The sequence below is a fragment of the Ruditapes philippinarum genome, unplaced genomic scaffold (assembly GCF_026571515.1).
Source record: "Ruditapes philippinarum isolate M1 unplaced genomic scaffold, ASM2657151v2 ctg7761_1_1_1_1, whole genome shotgun sequence".
In the NCBI taxonomy this organism is placed as follows: Eukaryota; Metazoa; Mollusca; class Bivalvia; order Venerida; family Veneridae; genus Ruditapes; species Ruditapes philippinarum.
In genome coordinates, this window is record NW_026858446.1 from 89,629 (window position 1) to 109,586 (window position 19,958).

At 34.1% G+C, this 19,958-nt stretch overlaps 1 protein-coding gene across 1 annotated transcript; it reads right to left on the reverse strand.

Moving 5' to 3' along the window:
- Positions 1 to 3,682: 3,682 nt before the first annotated feature.
- Positions 3,683 to 14,544, reverse strand: LOC132753191 (RING1 and YY1-binding protein-like). Its single transcript, XM_060743626.1, has 4 exons — positions 14,415 to 14,544; positions 7,588 to 7,710; positions 5,783 to 6,067; positions 3,683 to 3,911 (listed from the first exon to the last, which is right to left on the reverse strand). The coding sequence occupies exons 1-4, from the start codon at positions 14,438 to 14,440 to the stop codon at positions 3,701 to 3,703; spliced, it is 645 nt and encodes a 214-aa protein (XP_060599609.1). The 5' UTR covers positions 14,441 to 14,544; the 3' UTR covers positions 3,683 to 3,700.
- Positions 14,545 to 19,958: the final 5,414 nt, after the last annotated feature.

Sequence of the window (19,958 nt, forward strand, 5' to 3'; positions counted from 1 at the left end):
TGTCATTAAATAAAGGCTGTATGGGCAAAAGTGTAAAAATCTATTTTGCGCACTGGAGACCTTGACTAAACTGACCCCTAACTCCATCTAAAGGAAGAATACCAAGCAAGTTATCTTCCTACCAAATATGAAATACATCTGTCAATAAATAAAAGCTGTATGGGCAAAAGTGTAAAAATCTATTTTTAGCACAAGTGACCTTGACCCACTGATCCCTACCCCAATCAAAAGGATGAATACCATGCAAGTTATCTTCCTACCAAATATAAAATATATCTGTCACTTAATAAAGGCTGTATGAGCAAATGTGTAAAAATCTATTTTTAGCACTGGTGACCTTGACCCAACTGACCACTAACTCCATCAAAGTTTATGTTTCTATCAATTATAAATAACATCTGTCTATAGAATAAGGTCAATACACCTGTAAAAATCTATTTTTAACATTGGTGACCTTGACATTGGTAACATTGACCTTGACCCAAATGACCCCTTACTACACCCAAAGAAGGAGGACCTCCCTTGGCATGTTTGTATTAAACTAAGACATCAACTAAAAAATAAAGGCTGTATATCAAAAATGTTTATATTTATTTTTAAAACCAGTCACCTTGACCCTAGAGACCGCTTACTTCACAAAAAAATAGAGGACCATCAAAGGTATCCACCTACTAAATATGAAAGATATCATTAAAGAAATAAAGCAATTAGGAGAAATTTAAGATAAATCCAACTTGCTGAAATAGGTTAACCAGACAAGGCCCTATTTTCAAAGTGAAAAAAGCGAAATAACTGGGAAATATGGATGACACAGTTATATAACTTGGCAATATCATGTACTTTGTATTGATAAGTAAATGTGGAAATTATAAAGCCATTAGTATAGATAGAACAAGTTTAAGATATTTCCAACTTGCCGTTTTAGGTTAACCATTATTCATTTTCTAAGTGCTGAAAAGGGCAATAACTTGGTAAATATGAAAGCCAGAGTTATGTAACTTGCCAAGATCATGTACTTTGTATTGCTTAGTAAGTGTGTAAACTTAGAAGCCTTTGGTACAGGTAGAACTTAAGAAAAATCCAACTTGCCACTCTAGGTTAACCTCGTAAGGACAGACGGACGGTTCAATTACTATATGCCCGGGGGCATAAAAATGAAATTTAGTGAACGTTAAGGACAGTAATTATTTCTGCTCATGAGTGACAACAAAAGGTACTACAAAAGACAATGCCCACCAATGTAAGTATTTATATAATTTACATTAACATAATCAATGACTCCTGAACAACCTTAAATCACTACACTGAACTGATGGGATAACTTTATCATACTTTTTAGTATTGTGGAAGTTAATAAGGCATAGTTAAAATGTTTTGATCTAATATGACAATAAATTTTTTCGTGAGCTATGACCTGGGCAAAAAAGAAACCCAGGAATGTAAAATATCTAGCTAAAAATCAATATATCCAGCACAATACTTGTACTCAATCAACATAATCAATCAAATCAATCTGAATTGACACATCGCAACTTTTCGAATTTCAAGATAACGATAAAAGCCGAGGTATTCTGATTGAAAACAGAAGCGTAGAGACTGGTGTCTTGCGCACTTATATGGAACCATAATACGACAGGGAACCAGAATAAATGGAGGCAGTGAATAAATATCGAATGACATTTTTAAAACGGAAAATGTAAAATAAAATTGAACAATTATTTTATACTATTTCACGGTAAAAGAAAATCGAGCTCGCTTTGAGGCTTTGCCTTTTTTATATTACTAATTTTTATGAAAATTTGAAATATGTATTTAAAAGGTGGACAAAGAAAGTAATAAACACATTGCCAGCAGCACTTATAATCTCTGTAAATTATCAAAAAGAGGTCAAAATATGCAATAATAGCCTAACAGCGTTAGTCACACTAGCAAAATGGCAATAAATACAGCAAAATCATTCAGAAATGGCACATTACATATAAATTATTCTTAACTTCTTGGTACATGTTTTCTCAAATTTGATTTTCTTGAAATATTCTGGCTCATCTGGAGGCATGCAGCTGTAAGGATTAATAAACTAAATGGGGATATTCATTGCATTATATGATTCAAAATACATAAAATGTTTGTTTGTTTGGGTTCTACATCACACTAGGTCATATGGCTACATTCCAGCTTTACAGGTGGAGGAAGACCTAAGGTGCCCTTCCATGCATTATTTCAGGTCTAAACAGGCACCCGAGTAGAACTGGAATCGATGTTCCATAAGCTAGCTGAATTGCTTTCTTATATGAAAGAATCCAAAGTCCCTGTTGGGATTTGAACCCATAGCGGTGAGGGGCAAGTGGTTTGAAGTCAACAACCTTGTCCACTCGGCCACAGACACCTCCATACAAACAATGATGATTATTTTACAATGGATGTCAATTCATTTGTCTGTTATTCTTAACTACATTACATAAACATGTATGAATGTTTTAACAATCATTCACTTTGCAGATGAGTTTGAAGTCTCAACAACACTGACAAGGTCTAACATATGGTGACTTCCCAGTTTTACCTGAGAAGAAAGACCTCAGGTGCCATAATCCTTGTTTTATATCAGGCACAAATGAAATATTTAAAATATCGCTGTACATCTAACCATAATGATACTCATTTGAGCATTTCAATAAACAACAAGAAAAGCTGTCTAATGATTAATATACATCTTGTTTTCAAAAATACCAGTTTATTAAAGTTTTTGCACTTTTATCCTTGTATAATTTTAAACCATTGCGATGCTTTATATTGACATCATTAGTCTGTGGGTCTGTAGCTTTAAATAATTTATAATGTTTGTTTTTTATGTATGATTTTCTAAATATGATTTTCTAAATAAGACCCACCATGATGTTTTATCTTCACATCCTTGCGCTGTTGACGATTATGGAAAGATACCTCGATTTGAGGCAATATTTTTTTAATTTTTTAAGTCAGAGATGCAACATATACAAATCTGACTAAGAAAAAGAAAGAACGCAAATATTTTGACTGAAACTCCTAAAATGTTTTTTTCTGCAGTTTTTAAATTTTTTTTTCCTTGACTTTGTAATTTTAGTTAATGACCTAGTTTTAGACCCCTGATGACCTTATGTGAACTTCACCAAGAAATCATGAAAGCAAACAGTTTTGGGCATGAAGATTAACTACTCGATCAAAAACATGATCTCTAGTGTGATAATGAATGATAAACTCAACTTTATGACCTTGCCTCAAATCCCACATGACCTAATTTAAACTCCTTTCAGATATATTATAAAAATAAACATTAAGATAAAGTTTAATGAAGAACCTATGAACACTGTGACACAGCATTTATGGAAGATGTTCTACAGACAACCAATTATCCTGAAAATGCACCTCTGAGCTCTACCACAATAAATCCAAGAATGCAACCACAATTAAATTTGTTGAGATCCTTTTACTGTATTTTTTTTATCAAATATTCATACTGTCATTACCCTAACTTGCTGTCAAGTTCACAGGGCTGCAATAGTGTTAGCGTAAGAATTTTGGATATAATATATCTCTATAATAAACTCTCCGCACATAAAATACTCGCACTTCTAAATATCATTTATAAATGCATGATAACCTTGCACTGATGCATTTACATTGAATGAAAGGTTATTTGTGCATGTGTTGTTGTTGTCGACCATCATGTTTGATTATCACTACCGAGTCTGTCCTCGTGAATATCATTACTAGCATTGCTCGACGTATCACTCATGTCCGACTGCACTTTGGTCAATTCTGTGGCAAGTTTACGTTTCTTTGGTTGATAATCTGTTATCATAACAGTAACATTATCTACAGTAACGGCTATCTGCTCACCACTCGTTCGATCTACGTTCTTCAATCTAGGAGGCCTTCAAAATAATACAAAATTATATGTAAGCTTACATCAACCTATAAAAATTCATATTGCTTAAATTGTTATGTGTAATGTTAAGTGGACAGATACTTAGAGTTTGAACAACCTTGACCCCATTACTGTAAATGTCAGAGGCCAAAATATTGCAAAATCAACATTAATGAGGTGAATTATTTGCAAATTTCTACTGTAAAATTTATATGATAACTAGCGACCATTTGTTTTTTGTGAAAATCTTCATTCAAGGGGTTGAGGGGGAAAGGAGGAGGGGGGCAATATGTACAATTTTTCAATACTCTTAAAAAAAAATAAAATGGCAATGAGGTTTACAGATTGTTGAACAATTACTCGACACATTTGTGTCCAAAATAAGGCTAACATGCACTATCGATGCATCGACAAGTAGATACCCTTACCATGTGACCAATTTTAATTAAGGATACAATAATTTGTGAAATTCAGTTGTTATAAATTTTGACATTTCAAAAGAATGTGTTAAATGATTGGTTAACATTCATACATTGTTCAAGGAGAATTTGATAAGTAGATTTCAATTAACATCCAAATGTCTGTAAATGGAAACATAATATTTAAAATCAAAGACTAACATCAGTTTTTAGCTAGTGTTGCCCCTTAAACTAAAGTAAAAGAACTTCTGAAGCTATCTGATTTATTTGATATCTAGATGACAGCATTTAAACAATTTACATAGCTTAAGGGAGCAAGCGTAGCTACAAACTGTAGCTGTTTTAAGCCTTGAATCTTTTCTTATTGGGTTGTAATTGACTAAGTCTTTGTCCAGCTTTTTTTGTAGGTTAGTAGCTTTTGTCCAATTTAAATTGGTATATAATCAGACAGTTTATGGAAAATAGACAGTAACAGAGAACAGAAGTTTGATGAAGATCCACACATCTAATCATAATATGAAGTTATTAAAAGCTATTGCATATTTTACATCCAGACAGGAGACATTCAGCATAAAATGAAAATCCTGTGGCAAATTTTTTTAATAAACTGTTGATCCTGGGTTACTTTGACATACCACAAACACACCTAGATTAAAAGTTCTCTCTCTAATTCATTTTATGGTCAGACAGTACTTGAAATGAAGAGAACATTTTCAGTAGTACAATAGAATTGAATAAAAGAAAAAGAGCTGTCGGTAGGAAAGCATGCTCAACTTTTCTCAGTGCTTGGTAGCAAAACAAGAGCCTTTGTAATGTAAAATTTCTAAGTTCTAAAAGATCCAGTAGGACAGCTTGCTCGGCTATTCTTAATCCTTGGTAGTAAAACAAGAGCCTGGGTAAGTAAAACTTTCTATGTACCAAAAGAGCAATTATTCTGTAAAAATTCCATGCTATGGGCATTGGACAGTGACCTTCTATTATGCTCTAAAGTAAGTCAAAGTGTGTGAAGTTTCAACCCATTCCCTTCATTAGTTTTGGAGATACAATGTACCAACTTACAAGCAAAAACATGACCAAAGTGTGATGTGGATGCCAAAGTACATGTAAGTACATTAGCTCTCCCTATTCTTCCATCTGTTGAGCTAACAAATCTAATTCTTTAGTAATTTTAAGACAAGAAAGCCTCAAATGTAACAAACTATAATCAATATGTTGCAGACATTTCAAGGAAATCTATCAAAAAACTATCAATTACACAAAGTGTCCTTAATAATCCTACATATTTTTTCATAAACAGATTTACATTTGAAACTTGAATGTTAATAATTGTGAATACCATACAGTTATGAGAAGAAACACAGTATACAATGTACATATTTATACTAAAGGTTAATCAGTGCAAATAGTTAATAACTAGTTAATTACCAACTAGTTAAGAACGACATAATATATGGAATACCTCGTATTTTTCTTTGTTTGTTTATGCTGCCTCTGTTGTGTATTTTGCTTTGTTATTTGTGTGTTTGATTTTTCTCCTTTGTTCACTACTGCTAAACCTTTGTCTTTCTTAAATACTGGCTTAGGGGGCGCAGGTGGTGGACCAAATAAATCATCCTCTGGATCTGGGAACAGTCGGTCCTGATCCTCGTCATCGGGGTTCGGAGATCCGGGTGGTGGTGTCAAAGGTCCAGCGTACTGTTGGGCCACCTGTTGAGCTACTAGCTGGGGATTCAACTTGGGTTTACTGCATTAAAGAAAAAAACAAGTCTTATCTTTTTAATACAACCATACAACTGTTTTAATTAAAACTAGAAATGTCTTCATTTGACACTTGTATGACCCCACTTCATTTGCTGTCACAGTGGCATATTTTATAAAAGTATTAAGAGTATTATATCTAATAAGTTTCACATAGTAATGACTATTAAACATGTTGTATGGAGTAGACAATGATTTTATGTGCCATTGTGACCATGACCTACATGTAATAACATCAAAATCAATAGAGGTCACCTTAGTAACTCAAGTTGTCCCTACAAAGCTTTATAACCTTAGGCTTATTACCTCTCAAGTTATGAATTAGACATGGTGTTAATGTGACTGTGACCTAATGACCTCAAATTCAACAGGGTCAGCAACTGGCCATAGGCAATGCCCCAATTAACTTTCATTTACTTACAGGTATTTTGACTACATAGTTGATAACCAATGCATTAATGAATATTATACTAGATATCAGACACTTATTTTCAGTCCACCCTTTCTGTGTAAAACATGTAACTGTCTTAATACTGGTCCATTTTTTGTTTGACACTTTGTCATAGTTTATTGTATTCACAACATGTGAACATTGCAAATAAACCAGGTTTTTTGCTATAGAAACCTTTCTGTATTTATGGTAACTGATCGTGTAAGGAAAATGAAAATAAACACAAAATATGACACTGACTTATTCCAGTAACATTTTTACCAGGTTAGTAAAGCTAAAGATATCATATGGAATGTATGATATAATTCATATTTCTATCAATACTGCTAGAAATGCATACTGACAGGACATTTTGTTCCTCACTTCAAAAATTAAAGTGATCTTAATAAAGCAGAAACCACTATACTTTAATTAGAAATGTCGACCATGACCTTGTCAGTTGTCTAGATATAAACCTTGAAAACTTGAAAGACAAACCCACAAGTTTTCATTTAAAAAAATCTTGTTATGTAAAAATTATATAATACATCATGTGGCAGTCTGTAATACAGTGAATAGATTCTATGTTTTAGTTACAGTTACCGTCATAAATTTACAGCAGATGTCAGCAGGGAAGAGTAAAATATCTCAACTCAATATCTTTCTTGTTATTTCTCAGTATTCAACAAATTTAGGTAATGAATTTATCATTTTTTAAATAAGTAATTATTTGATCCATGAAAAATGGGAATCATTCAAATGGTGTGGTGCAAAAAATAATTCATGTCAGCCAGTAAAATTCATATATTCCCGACATAATGGCAACTTCCCATGTTATAGATGGAAAAACCAGAATGCAAAAACCCAAGATGCCCAAATGTACATTTTTTTTGGTCCTGGGTTGGTCAAGATACCATCAACAAGCCAACCAGGCCTGCATGAAAATTGTCAGCTAAGAGCAGTAATAGGTTAACTTTTAATAAATTATGTAAGGAGTTAACACATTACTGCACAAAAGGTGAAAAAATAATACCACGTTCCTGGAATGATTTCAAAGAGTGGGTTTTATAACTAACCGTGTGGAGGTGCCTTTCCTGACATCGCACATGTCACACTTGTACGCCTCTGGAGAATTCTTAAATGTGCACACACTACAGTCCCAGCTACCGTCGTCAGGTGGTTTAACAGGTCGCTTTGACCTAAAAATATATTGCAAAGACTGGTAACATATTAATAAACTGTAGGGGACCTGTAAATAAATTTAGAAATTAGAGAATTATATTTGAATCTATGGAAGATATTCAATGAATTAGGCACAATAATTAGATTAGACAAGTGACAGTACTAAAGTAACTAGAACTCTGCGAGTCGGATGTGTCACCTTGTGAACAGTATAGTTGTCACTTAGGCATTTTCTTCTTAAATATAGGTTATTTATAAACACCGCTAAAGGGCAATAACTCAAAATATAAGAAGTGCAGAGTACCAGTGCACTGCACTGGTTATTTATGAGATCTATCATCCTATGAAGATTCAAGTCCATAGCTTTCATAGTTTAGGTGAAATGGCTGGGATAAAAAAAAGTAAGAATATCAACAATGGGCAATAACTCAAAAATCATGGAGTACTGGTTTTTGTGCACTGCACTTCATCTCAATAAGATCTATCATCCTATGAATATGAAGTTTCATGTCCAAAGCTTTTATATTTTAGGAGAAATGGCCCAGACAAAAATAAAGTATGAAAATTAACAAAAGGCAATAACTCAAAAAGTAAGAAGTGCAGAGTACCGGTTCTTGTGCACTGCACTTCTTCTTAATGAGATCTAGCATCCTATGAAGTTTCATTTAATGTACAATTGCAGAAACATTGCCAAATATTATGATAATGATTTTGGAAATTATTCAGACAGACAGTTGGACAGATTTTCTGTCATAAAAGTGCAAGAATTATGATGAAATGTTTAAGCAGCATGCCCCCAATGAATAAAATGATATCATACAGACATTGACAAATACAATGTAAGAACACAAAAGTTTGTAAAACTTATCATTTAAATTTTTATTTTTATTTTTTTTATTAAGGTTCCTTGCCAAGCTAGCCCAATGAATTTGGTGTGAACAGCTTGACCCATTTTTCAGACACCTTTTCATCATCTAAAAATTACATTGATGACTCTTTGACAATTCAATTAGTTGGACTACTTAAAATGGTAAAATCAAAATTGACTAAAAGACTGAAAAACAACTGAACTACACTTGTAGAATAAACAGCAAGAAATTAAAAACAAGATTGCATTTGTGAAAAATGCTATGCCACCATATTAGTAAAGTAGGAACAGATTTTTTTTGTTTCTATACAATTGAAGATTGCCATAATGCATAGATCCCTGACCTATCTCATTCATATTATCAGATTAGTGGTTAAATCTATTGTTATTCAAATATAAGATCAGAGTAGGAATATATCCGTCTAGTGAATCTGGTGGTGAAGGTCATATTTCACACAGCCTAAATTCCATGACTGTACATCAAAGGACAACACAGTAAGACAATTTGTCAAAATCTAGGTCAGCTGTAACAAAGTTCACTTAACATCTTAATCTGTGCACATGGTTAAAATTTCATAGCTGTACATGAACGGATAAGAAAGTAGGACACATCATCAAAATCTAGGTCACCTGATATCAAAGTTCAATTTTACAACTAAAACTGTGCACATGGTCAAAATTTCATTGCTGTACATCAAAGGACAAGTAAGTAGGTCACTGTCCTCCTGGGAAAGGCAAAATTTTGACCCAAGGGTTTAATTCAAAACAATCTTGATACAGCGTTTCATGTCAAATATCTAAGCTGTAGCTTTCTCCAAATCAGAAAACATTTGTTTTAGTTTCTGTTTTTACTATGTGTACATAATGAGAATCAATGCCCCCGTGCAGGGCGAATTTTGACACCAGGGGAAAAAGTTGAAAAACTTTTGGTAGAGGACCTATAGATGATATTATATACCAATTGTCAATTCAGAGAAAAAGATTTTTCAAGTTTTTACTTTATACATATAAGAAAAACTAACGCCTCTGGGGCAGGGCAATTTTAACACTAGGGGCATAATTTAAACAACTTTGGTAGAGGACCCATAGATGATATTATATACCAAATATCAATGCTCTAAGCCTTGTACCTTTAGACAATAAGATTTTTTTAATTTTTTACTATATGTACATAGTGAAAATCAATGACCCCCGGGGTGGGGCCAATTTTGACCCCAGGGCTATAATTTGAACAATCTTGCTAGAGGTTCACTACACAATGTTTCATGCAAAAAAATCTAACCTCTAGCTTTTGTCAATTCAGAGAAGAAGATTTTTCAAGTTTTTACTTTATACATTTAAGGAAAACCTATGACTCTCAGGGCAGGGCTTATTTTGACACTAGTGGCAAAATTTGAACAACTTTGGTAGAGTAGATATAGATGATATCATATAACAAATGTCAAAGCTCTAAGCCTTGTACCTTCAGACAATAAGATTTTTTGATTTTTTACTATATGTACACATAGTGAAAATCAATGACCCCCAGGGTGGGGCCAATTTTGTCCCCATAAACAATGTTTCATGCAAAATATCTAACCTCTAGCACTTGTCAGTTTCGAGAAGATAATTTTTAAAAGCTTTTACTATATACATATATTAGGAAAACCTATGACCCCTGGGGCGGGGCAAATTTTGACACTAGAGGCAAAATTTGAAGAACTTTGGTAGAGTACCTATAGATGATATCATATACCACATATCAAACCTTTAAGCCTTGTACCTCCAGACAAGAAGGTATTTTAAGTTTTTACTATATGTACATATAGTGAAAATCAATGACCCCCGGGGCGGGGCCAATTTTGTTCCCAGGGCTATAATTTGAACAATCTTGGTAGAGGTCTACCAGACAATGCCTAATGCAAAATATCTAAGCTCTAGGCCTTTTGGATCTTTAAAAGAAGATTTTTAAATTTATTCTTATAATTCTGTTTGGTTGCCATGGCAACCAGATTTCTGCATAGAATGAAATTCTTTGAACAACTGTGGAAGCCCTTCACCCAAAGATCAATCCTGCCAAGTTTGGTTGAAATTGGACAAGTGGTTTTTCACGAGAAGATTTTTTTCAGTTCACTATATAATCTATATAACACACAAACACACACACAGGTGAATCGCTATATGCCACCACATCGCAGATGCTGCGGTGCCATAAAAAGGGAGAAAAGTGACTTTTTCTCTTTACACAAAACAGAAGATATTGTATTGATCAGTGAGTAAGAATGATATTTTTATATCAATATTGTGATTATCAATAATCACCACAGGATAAACACATCTGCGGATGTTTCTAAATCTTGTCATCTGCTCAAACCATGCAAGGGGCTGTGAACGATAGCTATCACGTTCTTTTTCCATCCACAACAGGTTCTATCAAACTGAGCAGGAGAGATATTAAATTTTGCCATTTAGAGCCATTCTTTAAAAATTTTATTATGATAGGACTGTTTAGGACACCACAGGATAGAATATCAGACCCATTCTTAATGGCAATTGTGCTTATTTTTTCAAAATCTTTAGATAAAAAATTCTGAATCAAACTGTAACCATGTAAGTCCCAAACTCAAATTTGCTGACCTTCATTCAGGTATCTTACAAACAGATGTTTCCATACATATTATCTTCAAATATTATTGTTTATGTTATGATTTGATTTAGGGCTGTCATTGATTGAAAATTTTTTAGCAATATATCGAGAGACAAATATTGACGATACATCGATATATCGATTTTGATAGTAGATACAATGAAAAACATTTATATACAACATGTATGTGTTATAAATTGGGATCATGGTGTTATGCATGCTTGTATTACACATTACAAATACTACAAACTAACAGAAAGTTTTTTTTCTGTTATTCTTGTCACTGACATTTGAAAACAGAGTCAAGTCAAGTCAACCAAGAAAACTAGAAAAAAGTGACTTCTCTTATAAGCCAAATTATAGAGGTATATTAACTTACAGAAACAAGAGCCGGTTGAACCGGGTGATGCTCCCCGAATAGGTTTTGGACACAGGAAGGTATACCTCTTGATGTGTCAGAGTTATGTCACAGACAAAGTTCAAAGTGTAAAAACAACCCAAATATTGTGCACGACACATTGTCTAAATATGGTGATCATTTTTGTGAAATAGTTGTAAAATCCGATTTCAAATAACAAAGTTATGCGCCTGACATTATTTTGCTGCAAGGTCATGCTGTGACCTTGACCTTCAACGTAGTGACCTAAATGTTGCATGTGACACGTCGATTCAATATGGTGATCATCTCTGTGAAATAGTTGTTAAATCCGACTTCCAGTAACAAAGTTATGGGCCGGACACGATTTTGCTGCAAGGTCATACCGTGACCTTGACCTTCAAGGTAGCGACCCAAATGTTGCACGCGACACAATGTCTCATTGTGGTGATCATTTCTGTGAAATAGTTGTAAAATCCGACTTCAAATAATGAAGTTATGTGCCGGACACAATTTTGCTTCAAGGTCATGCTGTGACCTTGACCTTCAAGGTAGCGAGCCAAATGTTGCGCATGACACGCCATTTTAATATGGTCATCATTTCTGTGAAATAGTTTAAAAATCTGACTTCAAATAAGGAAGTTATAGGCCGGACACGATTTTGCTGCAAGGTCATGCTGTGACCTTGACCTTCAAGGTAGCGACTTAAATGTTGTGCATGACACGTCATCTTAATATGATGATCATTTCTGTGAAATACTTTTTAAATCTAACTTCAAATAGGGAAGTTATGGGCCGGACACGATTTTGCTGCAAGGTCATGCTGTGACCTTGACCTTCAAGGAAGCGACCCACATGCTGCACGGGACACATCGTCTCAATATGGTGATCATTTCTGTGGAATATTTTTTAAATCCGACTTCAAATAACAAAATTATGGACCGGACATGATTTTGCTGCAAGGTCATGCTGTGACCTTGACCTTCAAGGTAGCGACCCAAATGTTGCGCGCGACACGTCGTCTCAATATGGTGATCATTTCTGTGAAATATTTTTAAAATCCAACTTCAAATAACAAAGTTATAGACCGGACACGATTTTGCTGCAAGGTCATGCTGTGACCTTGACCTTCAAGGTAGCGACCCAAATGTCGCGCCGCGACACGTCGTCTCAATATGGTGATCATTTCTGTGAAATATTTTTAAAATCCGACTTCAAATAATGAAGTTATGGACCGGACACGATTTTGCTGCAAGGTCATGTTGTGACCTTGACCTTCAAGGTAGCGACCCAAATGTTGCGCGCGACACGTCGTCTCAATATGGTGATCATTTCTGTGAAATATTTTTAAAATCCAACTTCAAATAATGAAGTTATGGACCGGACACGATTTTGCTGCAAGGTCATGCTGTGACCTTGACCTTCAAGGTAGCGACCCAAATGTTGCGCGTGACACGTCGTCTCAATATGGTGATCATTTCTGTGAAATAATTTTAAAATCCAACTTCAAATAACAAATTATGGGCCGGACACGAATTCGGGACGTACCTACGGACTGACGGACGGACGTTCTCACAGGACAGTAATTATGTGGCTACTCTATTGTTCTCTCTATTGTTCTTTTTAGCCACGCAAAAGAAAATAGCCACATAAAAGCATTAGGGAATGAATGACATCAAAGAGAACCTATTGTCCCTCTAGCCACATAATTACTCTCCTGTGAGTGCGGACGGACTGACGGACGGACGGACAACCCGACGACTATATGCTCCCCCGAAATTTTTCGGGGAGCATAATAAAAGATAAAGTTTTAGCTTGTATCAATATGTGAAAATGTGTATCGATATTGTATCGGATGATGAATATCGATGATATATCAATATCGGGATAATCAATAACAGCCCTAATTTGATTGATATTTGAGTTGGTTAGAATCAACATTGTCGCACAATTCAAATACTATGCCAAAAGAGCTTATCAAGCCAAAAAAGCATATCAAGTTATCAACGATATATCGATATCGGATGACAAATATCAACACTGATATATATCGATAATTACCTAAAATTACTTTTTCTACCTGTTTGAATGATTTTAGTTTAAAACATGTTCTGTTCAGTGTCTTGTTTATAAAAGCCCATTGCATGATTTTTATTTATCCAGACCAATTTATATGTCATCATTGATCACTGTGAAATATTTCCACTATGTAACAACAGATAATGTTTAACATGGACACCTGATTCTGTATACTATATATGTTTTGGGTGAATTTTCCTTATTTGAAGTTATTTCTAGACATTTAATTAATAAATCTAAATGATCGATATTTTGAAATTTGTATCGATTATTGATCGACAGAAAAAATATCAACAATGCATCAATATTGTTTCTATCGATGGCAGCTCTAATGGTACCAAATATTTTTCCCAATTAAGCAATTTTACGACACAAAATTCCCCAAACTCGTCTAGGTACTTTTACACTTAAGAGCTAGGAAAAGGCCTTTGTTCAAAAACACATGATTTATATTGCCAAATAAAATGCTAATAAAATGTGTTTTGCAATGTCTTTTACTCTCCAGTAAGAACAGTTATAAAACAAAGACCTTAACTAGAAGGGGTACTGAGCTCATAGCATTGAAATGCTGTATAGAGATATATTTATGCCACTAACGGAAGACTTATATCAGATTTTTAACATGTGTAATACATGATACAAAATTGAGTACGAGAATTCGAAGAGCGAAAAAGAATAAACCCAAAATAATCATATCGATGCAATAGACAGCATTTGAAATTGCTTATTTAAATATTTATCTATTAATGAGTTCACTGTTGTTTCACTTTACCTGCCAGGAGCTCTTTTCTCGTCCATTAATATTAATTTTCAGCTCTTTGTTGTTTTTCTTCTTCAAACGGAAGTAGAATATGTCACGTGGTTTTCGTCACGTGATATTTAACTTCAACGGCGGTATTTTATTTTGAACGGATAGCAGCCGACAAGTTTAACAGTACACAGTAAGTACATGTACACTGTAAGAATGCCATTTGTTTTCAATTCACAGTAAAATTCTTTTAAACAAGCCTGAAAAAGGCCTGCTTTGGAGGGTGTCAGACTATGTAACTATATTATTCGCTCCCATATCTATATCTATAAACTACTGTAGATACTAGAGTATTACCCCTGTAAACATGCAGTGGTTGGGCCAACCACGGAAAATCGTCATAGGAAAATCGTTGTTGGGCCATGGTTGGCCCAACACTTATTAACATGTACTATAAATGCAGTTGTTGGCCCAACGTCGAACCAACCATAAGTTAACGCCAGCGACATTTCTGCATTGGCCCAATAACGATAAATATGTACTTTAAAACAGATGTTGGGCCAACGTTTGACCAACGATACATTTTCGTCAAATATATATTACTGCACCTGACCCAAAAAATTATTTTTTTAAAGACATATATGCATGTAGATATTTTACTGTATATAAACAGTACACTACAATGAGTAAAGACTAAAGTTTTTTTTGAAGCCATGTTTCAATATTGTCACATTCAAGAAATACTCATATAAATTAAATCAGAAATGTAAGTAAGAAATAATTACTTTGTGTGTCTAGAAATGACCAAAGCCCAGGCTATGCAGTAGTAGGGGATATGTATCTATATAGATCTATAGAAATCTTGAAGATCTGATGTATAATCATAGGCAATTATACATGTGCTGAAACATATTAACCATCCTAAATGTTTACAATAAACCCCCGGAATCTTCCACTCTAAACTCTAATTAACCTCTAGTTATGTAATCAATGAATGGAAATAGAATCATTTTGGCACTACCCATCCGTTCCCTCCCTTGATTTCGAGCTGCGTGGACGTGTTTACAGATAGATTTAAATAAATTTGTATTAGACTGCAATTTCTCAACACTGAAAAATGTAAGTAGATCTAGAGTTTTTTTACTTTAATCTTTAAAATAAACCCTTCTAATTTATTAATGTATTTAAACCTGCACGGAATTAGTGTTTTAAAACCTGTTATACTATCCACGTGACCAGGTCATGTGATTAATACAAAATGGCGGATTGGTAATGGAAAATACTTTGATGTTTTAAGGTAAACAAGCCAGAATGAATTTGATTTTTAATGAAATTAAAACCATTTAATTATATCAGTGTTAATCAGCTTAAAATATGATATGTGCATAATTTTACATCTGAATTTATTGTGATAACTGCAAAAAATCTTTGATAAGTTGCAAGTTAGTACAAACTGACAAACTACAATTAGCACTGTTAAGCTCATACAATCTGCTCTGAGTAATAAATAGGTAATTTATATTAATATGTTTGGTAGTGGTATACGAAACTTTGTGTAAATTTAATTTAAAGTGTAACTTTGCATTAAACACAAATTACTTTACCCGACTGCAAAATTGTTTTTATTTCATTTCAGACAGCAAATTTATGTCTAATTGGAGGAGATAGTGTGGAGAGCAATGTTCGCCGTGTTATGTCTCACACTTTGTCTCAGGAAGTTGCCCTAGAATACAACTGGGTTGGAAAAGGCTCGAAAAAACCATTCGAAAAACTTAGACTTAAGAAAGTCATATTAGGTTTGTATTTTTACTTTTTCAAAGTTGATTTCACCGGTGCTAAAAAATTATTTTACACCGTGGGTGTAAGATATGACTCTTGTGTTGTAAATGATCATCATGACTCTGTTTGCATTTTTACAGAATTATGCCTCTTTTTAACTTGAAAATTTTAGGTTAAAATTTTTAATGACGTCAAATATCTCTGTTACTATTAAATCTATTGACTTGTAATTTACAATATTTCTAACTATCAAAGTCTTATCCCTTAGCTCTGTTTGCAGTTTTTCAGTTTTATTTGCCTTTAAACTAGTAAATTCTAATTAGTAGTGTATATTTTAATAAAATCAGTAAACTGTATAAATTTCAGATGCTGTAAGAGGAAGTAGACAGGGGTCTACTCATAATGAAATCGAGAAGACAATGAAGGAGTGGCTAAGATATGCCAAGGATAGGGAAGGCGGGCGGAGGAAGAGATTGACTAAAAAGTTGCAACAACAAAGAGAAGAAAATGAAAATGATATGTGAACAACATTTAGTAATAAATTGAAGTAATTAGAATATTTTATGTTCTTTTATTTTACAGTCCCTCTGAATTCTAGGAGACATGCTGTTTTTGGTCTTGTCATCTGAGGGCCAGCGTTAGTAGTAAGAAACAAGTAATTGGGCCAATGGAGGGCCAACAATAAGAGTAGGAAACAAAGTGATAGGCCAACTGAGAGCCAACTTAGATAGTAGAAAATAAGGCATTGGGCCAACGAAGGGCCAATGTTTATTATAGGAAACTAGTCAGTGGGCCAACGGGGGGCCAACAATAAGAAGCGAAATCAGTTGTTGGGCCAACAGAGGGCCAACGATAGGAAGGAAAACCAGTCATTGGGCCAATGGAGGGCCAACGATAAGAGTAGGAAAGCCGTCGTTGGGCCAACCATATACCAACCGTTGGCCCAACGTTGCCCCAATTAGCAAATTGACATTGGGCCAACGTTGGCATTATGTGTTGGGCCAACAAAGCAAATGTAATTGGCCCAACGTTGGGCCAACTACTGTCTGCTATCTGGGACAGTATGACCAGACTATATATATAACTATTTTACCAGTTCCTACCCTGGTGTTTCCTCCCTGACCCCCCCCCCCATTTTGGGGGGAGAACTGTCTGTATATTTGGATGGTATAGTCAGACTTTTCTGTCCCTTACCAGTTCCTACCCTGACATTTGCTCCCTGTCTTTGAAGCAGAACTGTCTGGATTTGTGTATAATATTCTGTGACATACCAGCTCATATCTTAAACCACTTTAGTTTACTAGCTATTTAAACAAATGAATGGACTTGATTGATTGATCACTTGACCATAGCTCTAGATAATAAAAGTTGCATTTTAGCTCACCTGACCACGAAGTGCTCAAGGTGAGGTATAGTGATGGGGCTATGTCCGGCGTCGTGCGTCGTCAACAATTGGGTTGTTAACAGTCTAGCAGTCACAGTTTTGATTGGATCATTGTCAAACTTTGTCAGAATGTTTGTCTCAATGAAATACAGATCGAGTTCGAAGATGGGTTATCTCGAGTCAAAAACTAAGTTACAGGAGCTAAAAATAGAAAAAGCTTGTTAACACTCTAGTGGCTGCAGTTTTGATCCAAATATTCTGGAAATTTGTCAGGAAGGTTGCTTTGATGATTTCTAGGTCAAGTTCGAAGATGGGTCATATCCGGTCAAAAACTAGGTCACAGGAGCTAAAAATAGAAAAAACTTGTTAACACTCTAGTGGCTGCAGTTTTGATCCAAATATTCTGGAAATTTGCCAGGAAGGTTGTTTTTGATGATTTCTAGGTCAAGTTCGAAGATGGGTCATCTCCGGTCAAAACTAAGTCACAGGAGCTAAAAATAGAAAAAGCTTGTTAACACTCTAGTGGCTGCAGTTTTGATCCAAATATTTTGTAAATTTGTTAGGAAGATTGTTTTGATGATTTCTAGGTCAAGTTCAAAGATTGGTAATCTAGGTCACAGGAGCTAAAAATAGAAAAATCTTTAGAACACTAGTGGCTGCAGTGTTGATCCAAATATCCTGGAAATTTGTCAGAAAGGTTGTTTTGATGATTTCTAGGTCAAGTTTGAATATGGGTCGTCTCCAGTCAAAAATTAGGTCTTATTGCTCAAATATGGAAAACCTTTTTAACACTCTAGAGGTCACATTTTTGACTTCATTGTCATCAAACTTGGCCAGGATGCTTGTCTAAGACATTGTTTGGATGCGGTTGATGGGTCAGGGGAGCGAACCAGGGCCATTATGGCCCTCTTGTTTTTATAAACTAATCACCATCATACAACCTTAATCTCTGACAATGAATGTGTTGATTGGACTATAATACCTGATGAAAAATGTGTTAAAAAGTACAGCAACTTTTTTGACAGCTAAACGTATCAATTGATATAAAAAAACAACATTTTCAGGTTGCAAGAAGTTGCTTTAATATAAATCAAATTCATTGAAAATGAAATATCAATCTTCATTAAGAAACCTGTGATGATTAGATCTTATTTCACAATTTGACAATTGTTTCCTTACAGTCACCCCAGAAATTTATGTTGTTTTTAGATATGAAAAATGATTTAAAATCGATTAACCGCAAATAATGATTAAACAATTTTTTACAAAAAGTGGAATATGTAAGGCAACTGGTCACAAAAAAATTTAATCGCCAAATGCGACAGACTATAAAATTGCTTTGACCTTTTTTTCAATTTGTAGATAGTTACAGTTATATTCCCGTTGAACGATGATATTTTACCTTACATCTTAGTTTTCATAGATTTATTTATTTCATGCTTTACACCTAAATCATAAGTATATCCTCATTAATGATGAACTGCTATACAATTTCAATCTGTTTTGAGCTACCATTTCTAAATTCGGGACCAACCATTTAAACATTATACTGTGCTCCTCTTAGTTCACGGTACTGAACGCTTTGAAACCAGAAAGAAAACAACCAATGAAATTTATGGTTCAAAAATTGTCATAAGCTATAAAATATAGGTATTTTTTCTGCTGTATGGCACAAGGAAACAACAATATATTTGGTCAAAATCAATTCTAATGGACCAAAAGTAGACCATATGTCGGCCATTTTGAAAACAGTATGTCATCATAAAAACCGTGGTATTGGTGTTACATTTCAGTTTTTTCATATTTCAATTAAAATTTCTATATGTTATATTTTGCTTGATTTTAAATATTAAAATTGTTCATACTTTGTAACTCAAAATTTATTTTTTCAACAAACAAGAATATTTAGAAAATGATAATTGTTTCAGACATACGCACAAATGTAATGGACTATTGTTGCTTTTTGCAGACTTTGTATATGTTGTTCTGTTTTACGTAAAAATCTAGAGATTTAAAATATTTTGCACAAAAATTTTGTTGTATAGGTGTATGAATATGTCAATTCTGATCAATTTTAGCACTGGTCACATGAAACTATGCCATTACCGTGAAATTAGTGATGACGCGGATTTAGTGATGTTGAGTATACCTTTTAAATCAAGTTTAACTTTCGAAGAAGAGCCTGAGAAACATGTAATCCAAATTAATTAAACCCTTCCTCCAAGAAAAAAAGCGAAATATGCATTTGAAATGGTGGCTTCTGGTGCAGAAAGACCCTGACTTAGGCCATTAAGTGAACATTTTGAGAAAAAAATTGAAAAAAAATCAGAATTTAGAATATTCTTTGAACAAAAAATCTTCATGTTAAATGGAGTTTTCTGATGCATTTTTTCAAGTATGAAGTT

Bases quoted from the DNA above. Each gene is read 5' to 3' on its own strand.
- LOC132753191 (XM_060743626.1), bottom strand. From the start codon at position 14,440: ATGGACGAGAAAAGAGCTCCTGGCAG. The intron at 7,711-14,414 runs GTAAAGTGAAAC...ATATATTTTTAG, and splicing joins GAGAAAAGAGCTCCTGGCAG to GTCAAAGCGACCTGTTAAAC. The intron at 3,912-5,782 runs GTATTCCATATA...ATTATTTTGAAG, and splicing joins CAAACAAAGAAAAATACGAG to GCCTCCTAGATTGAAGAACG.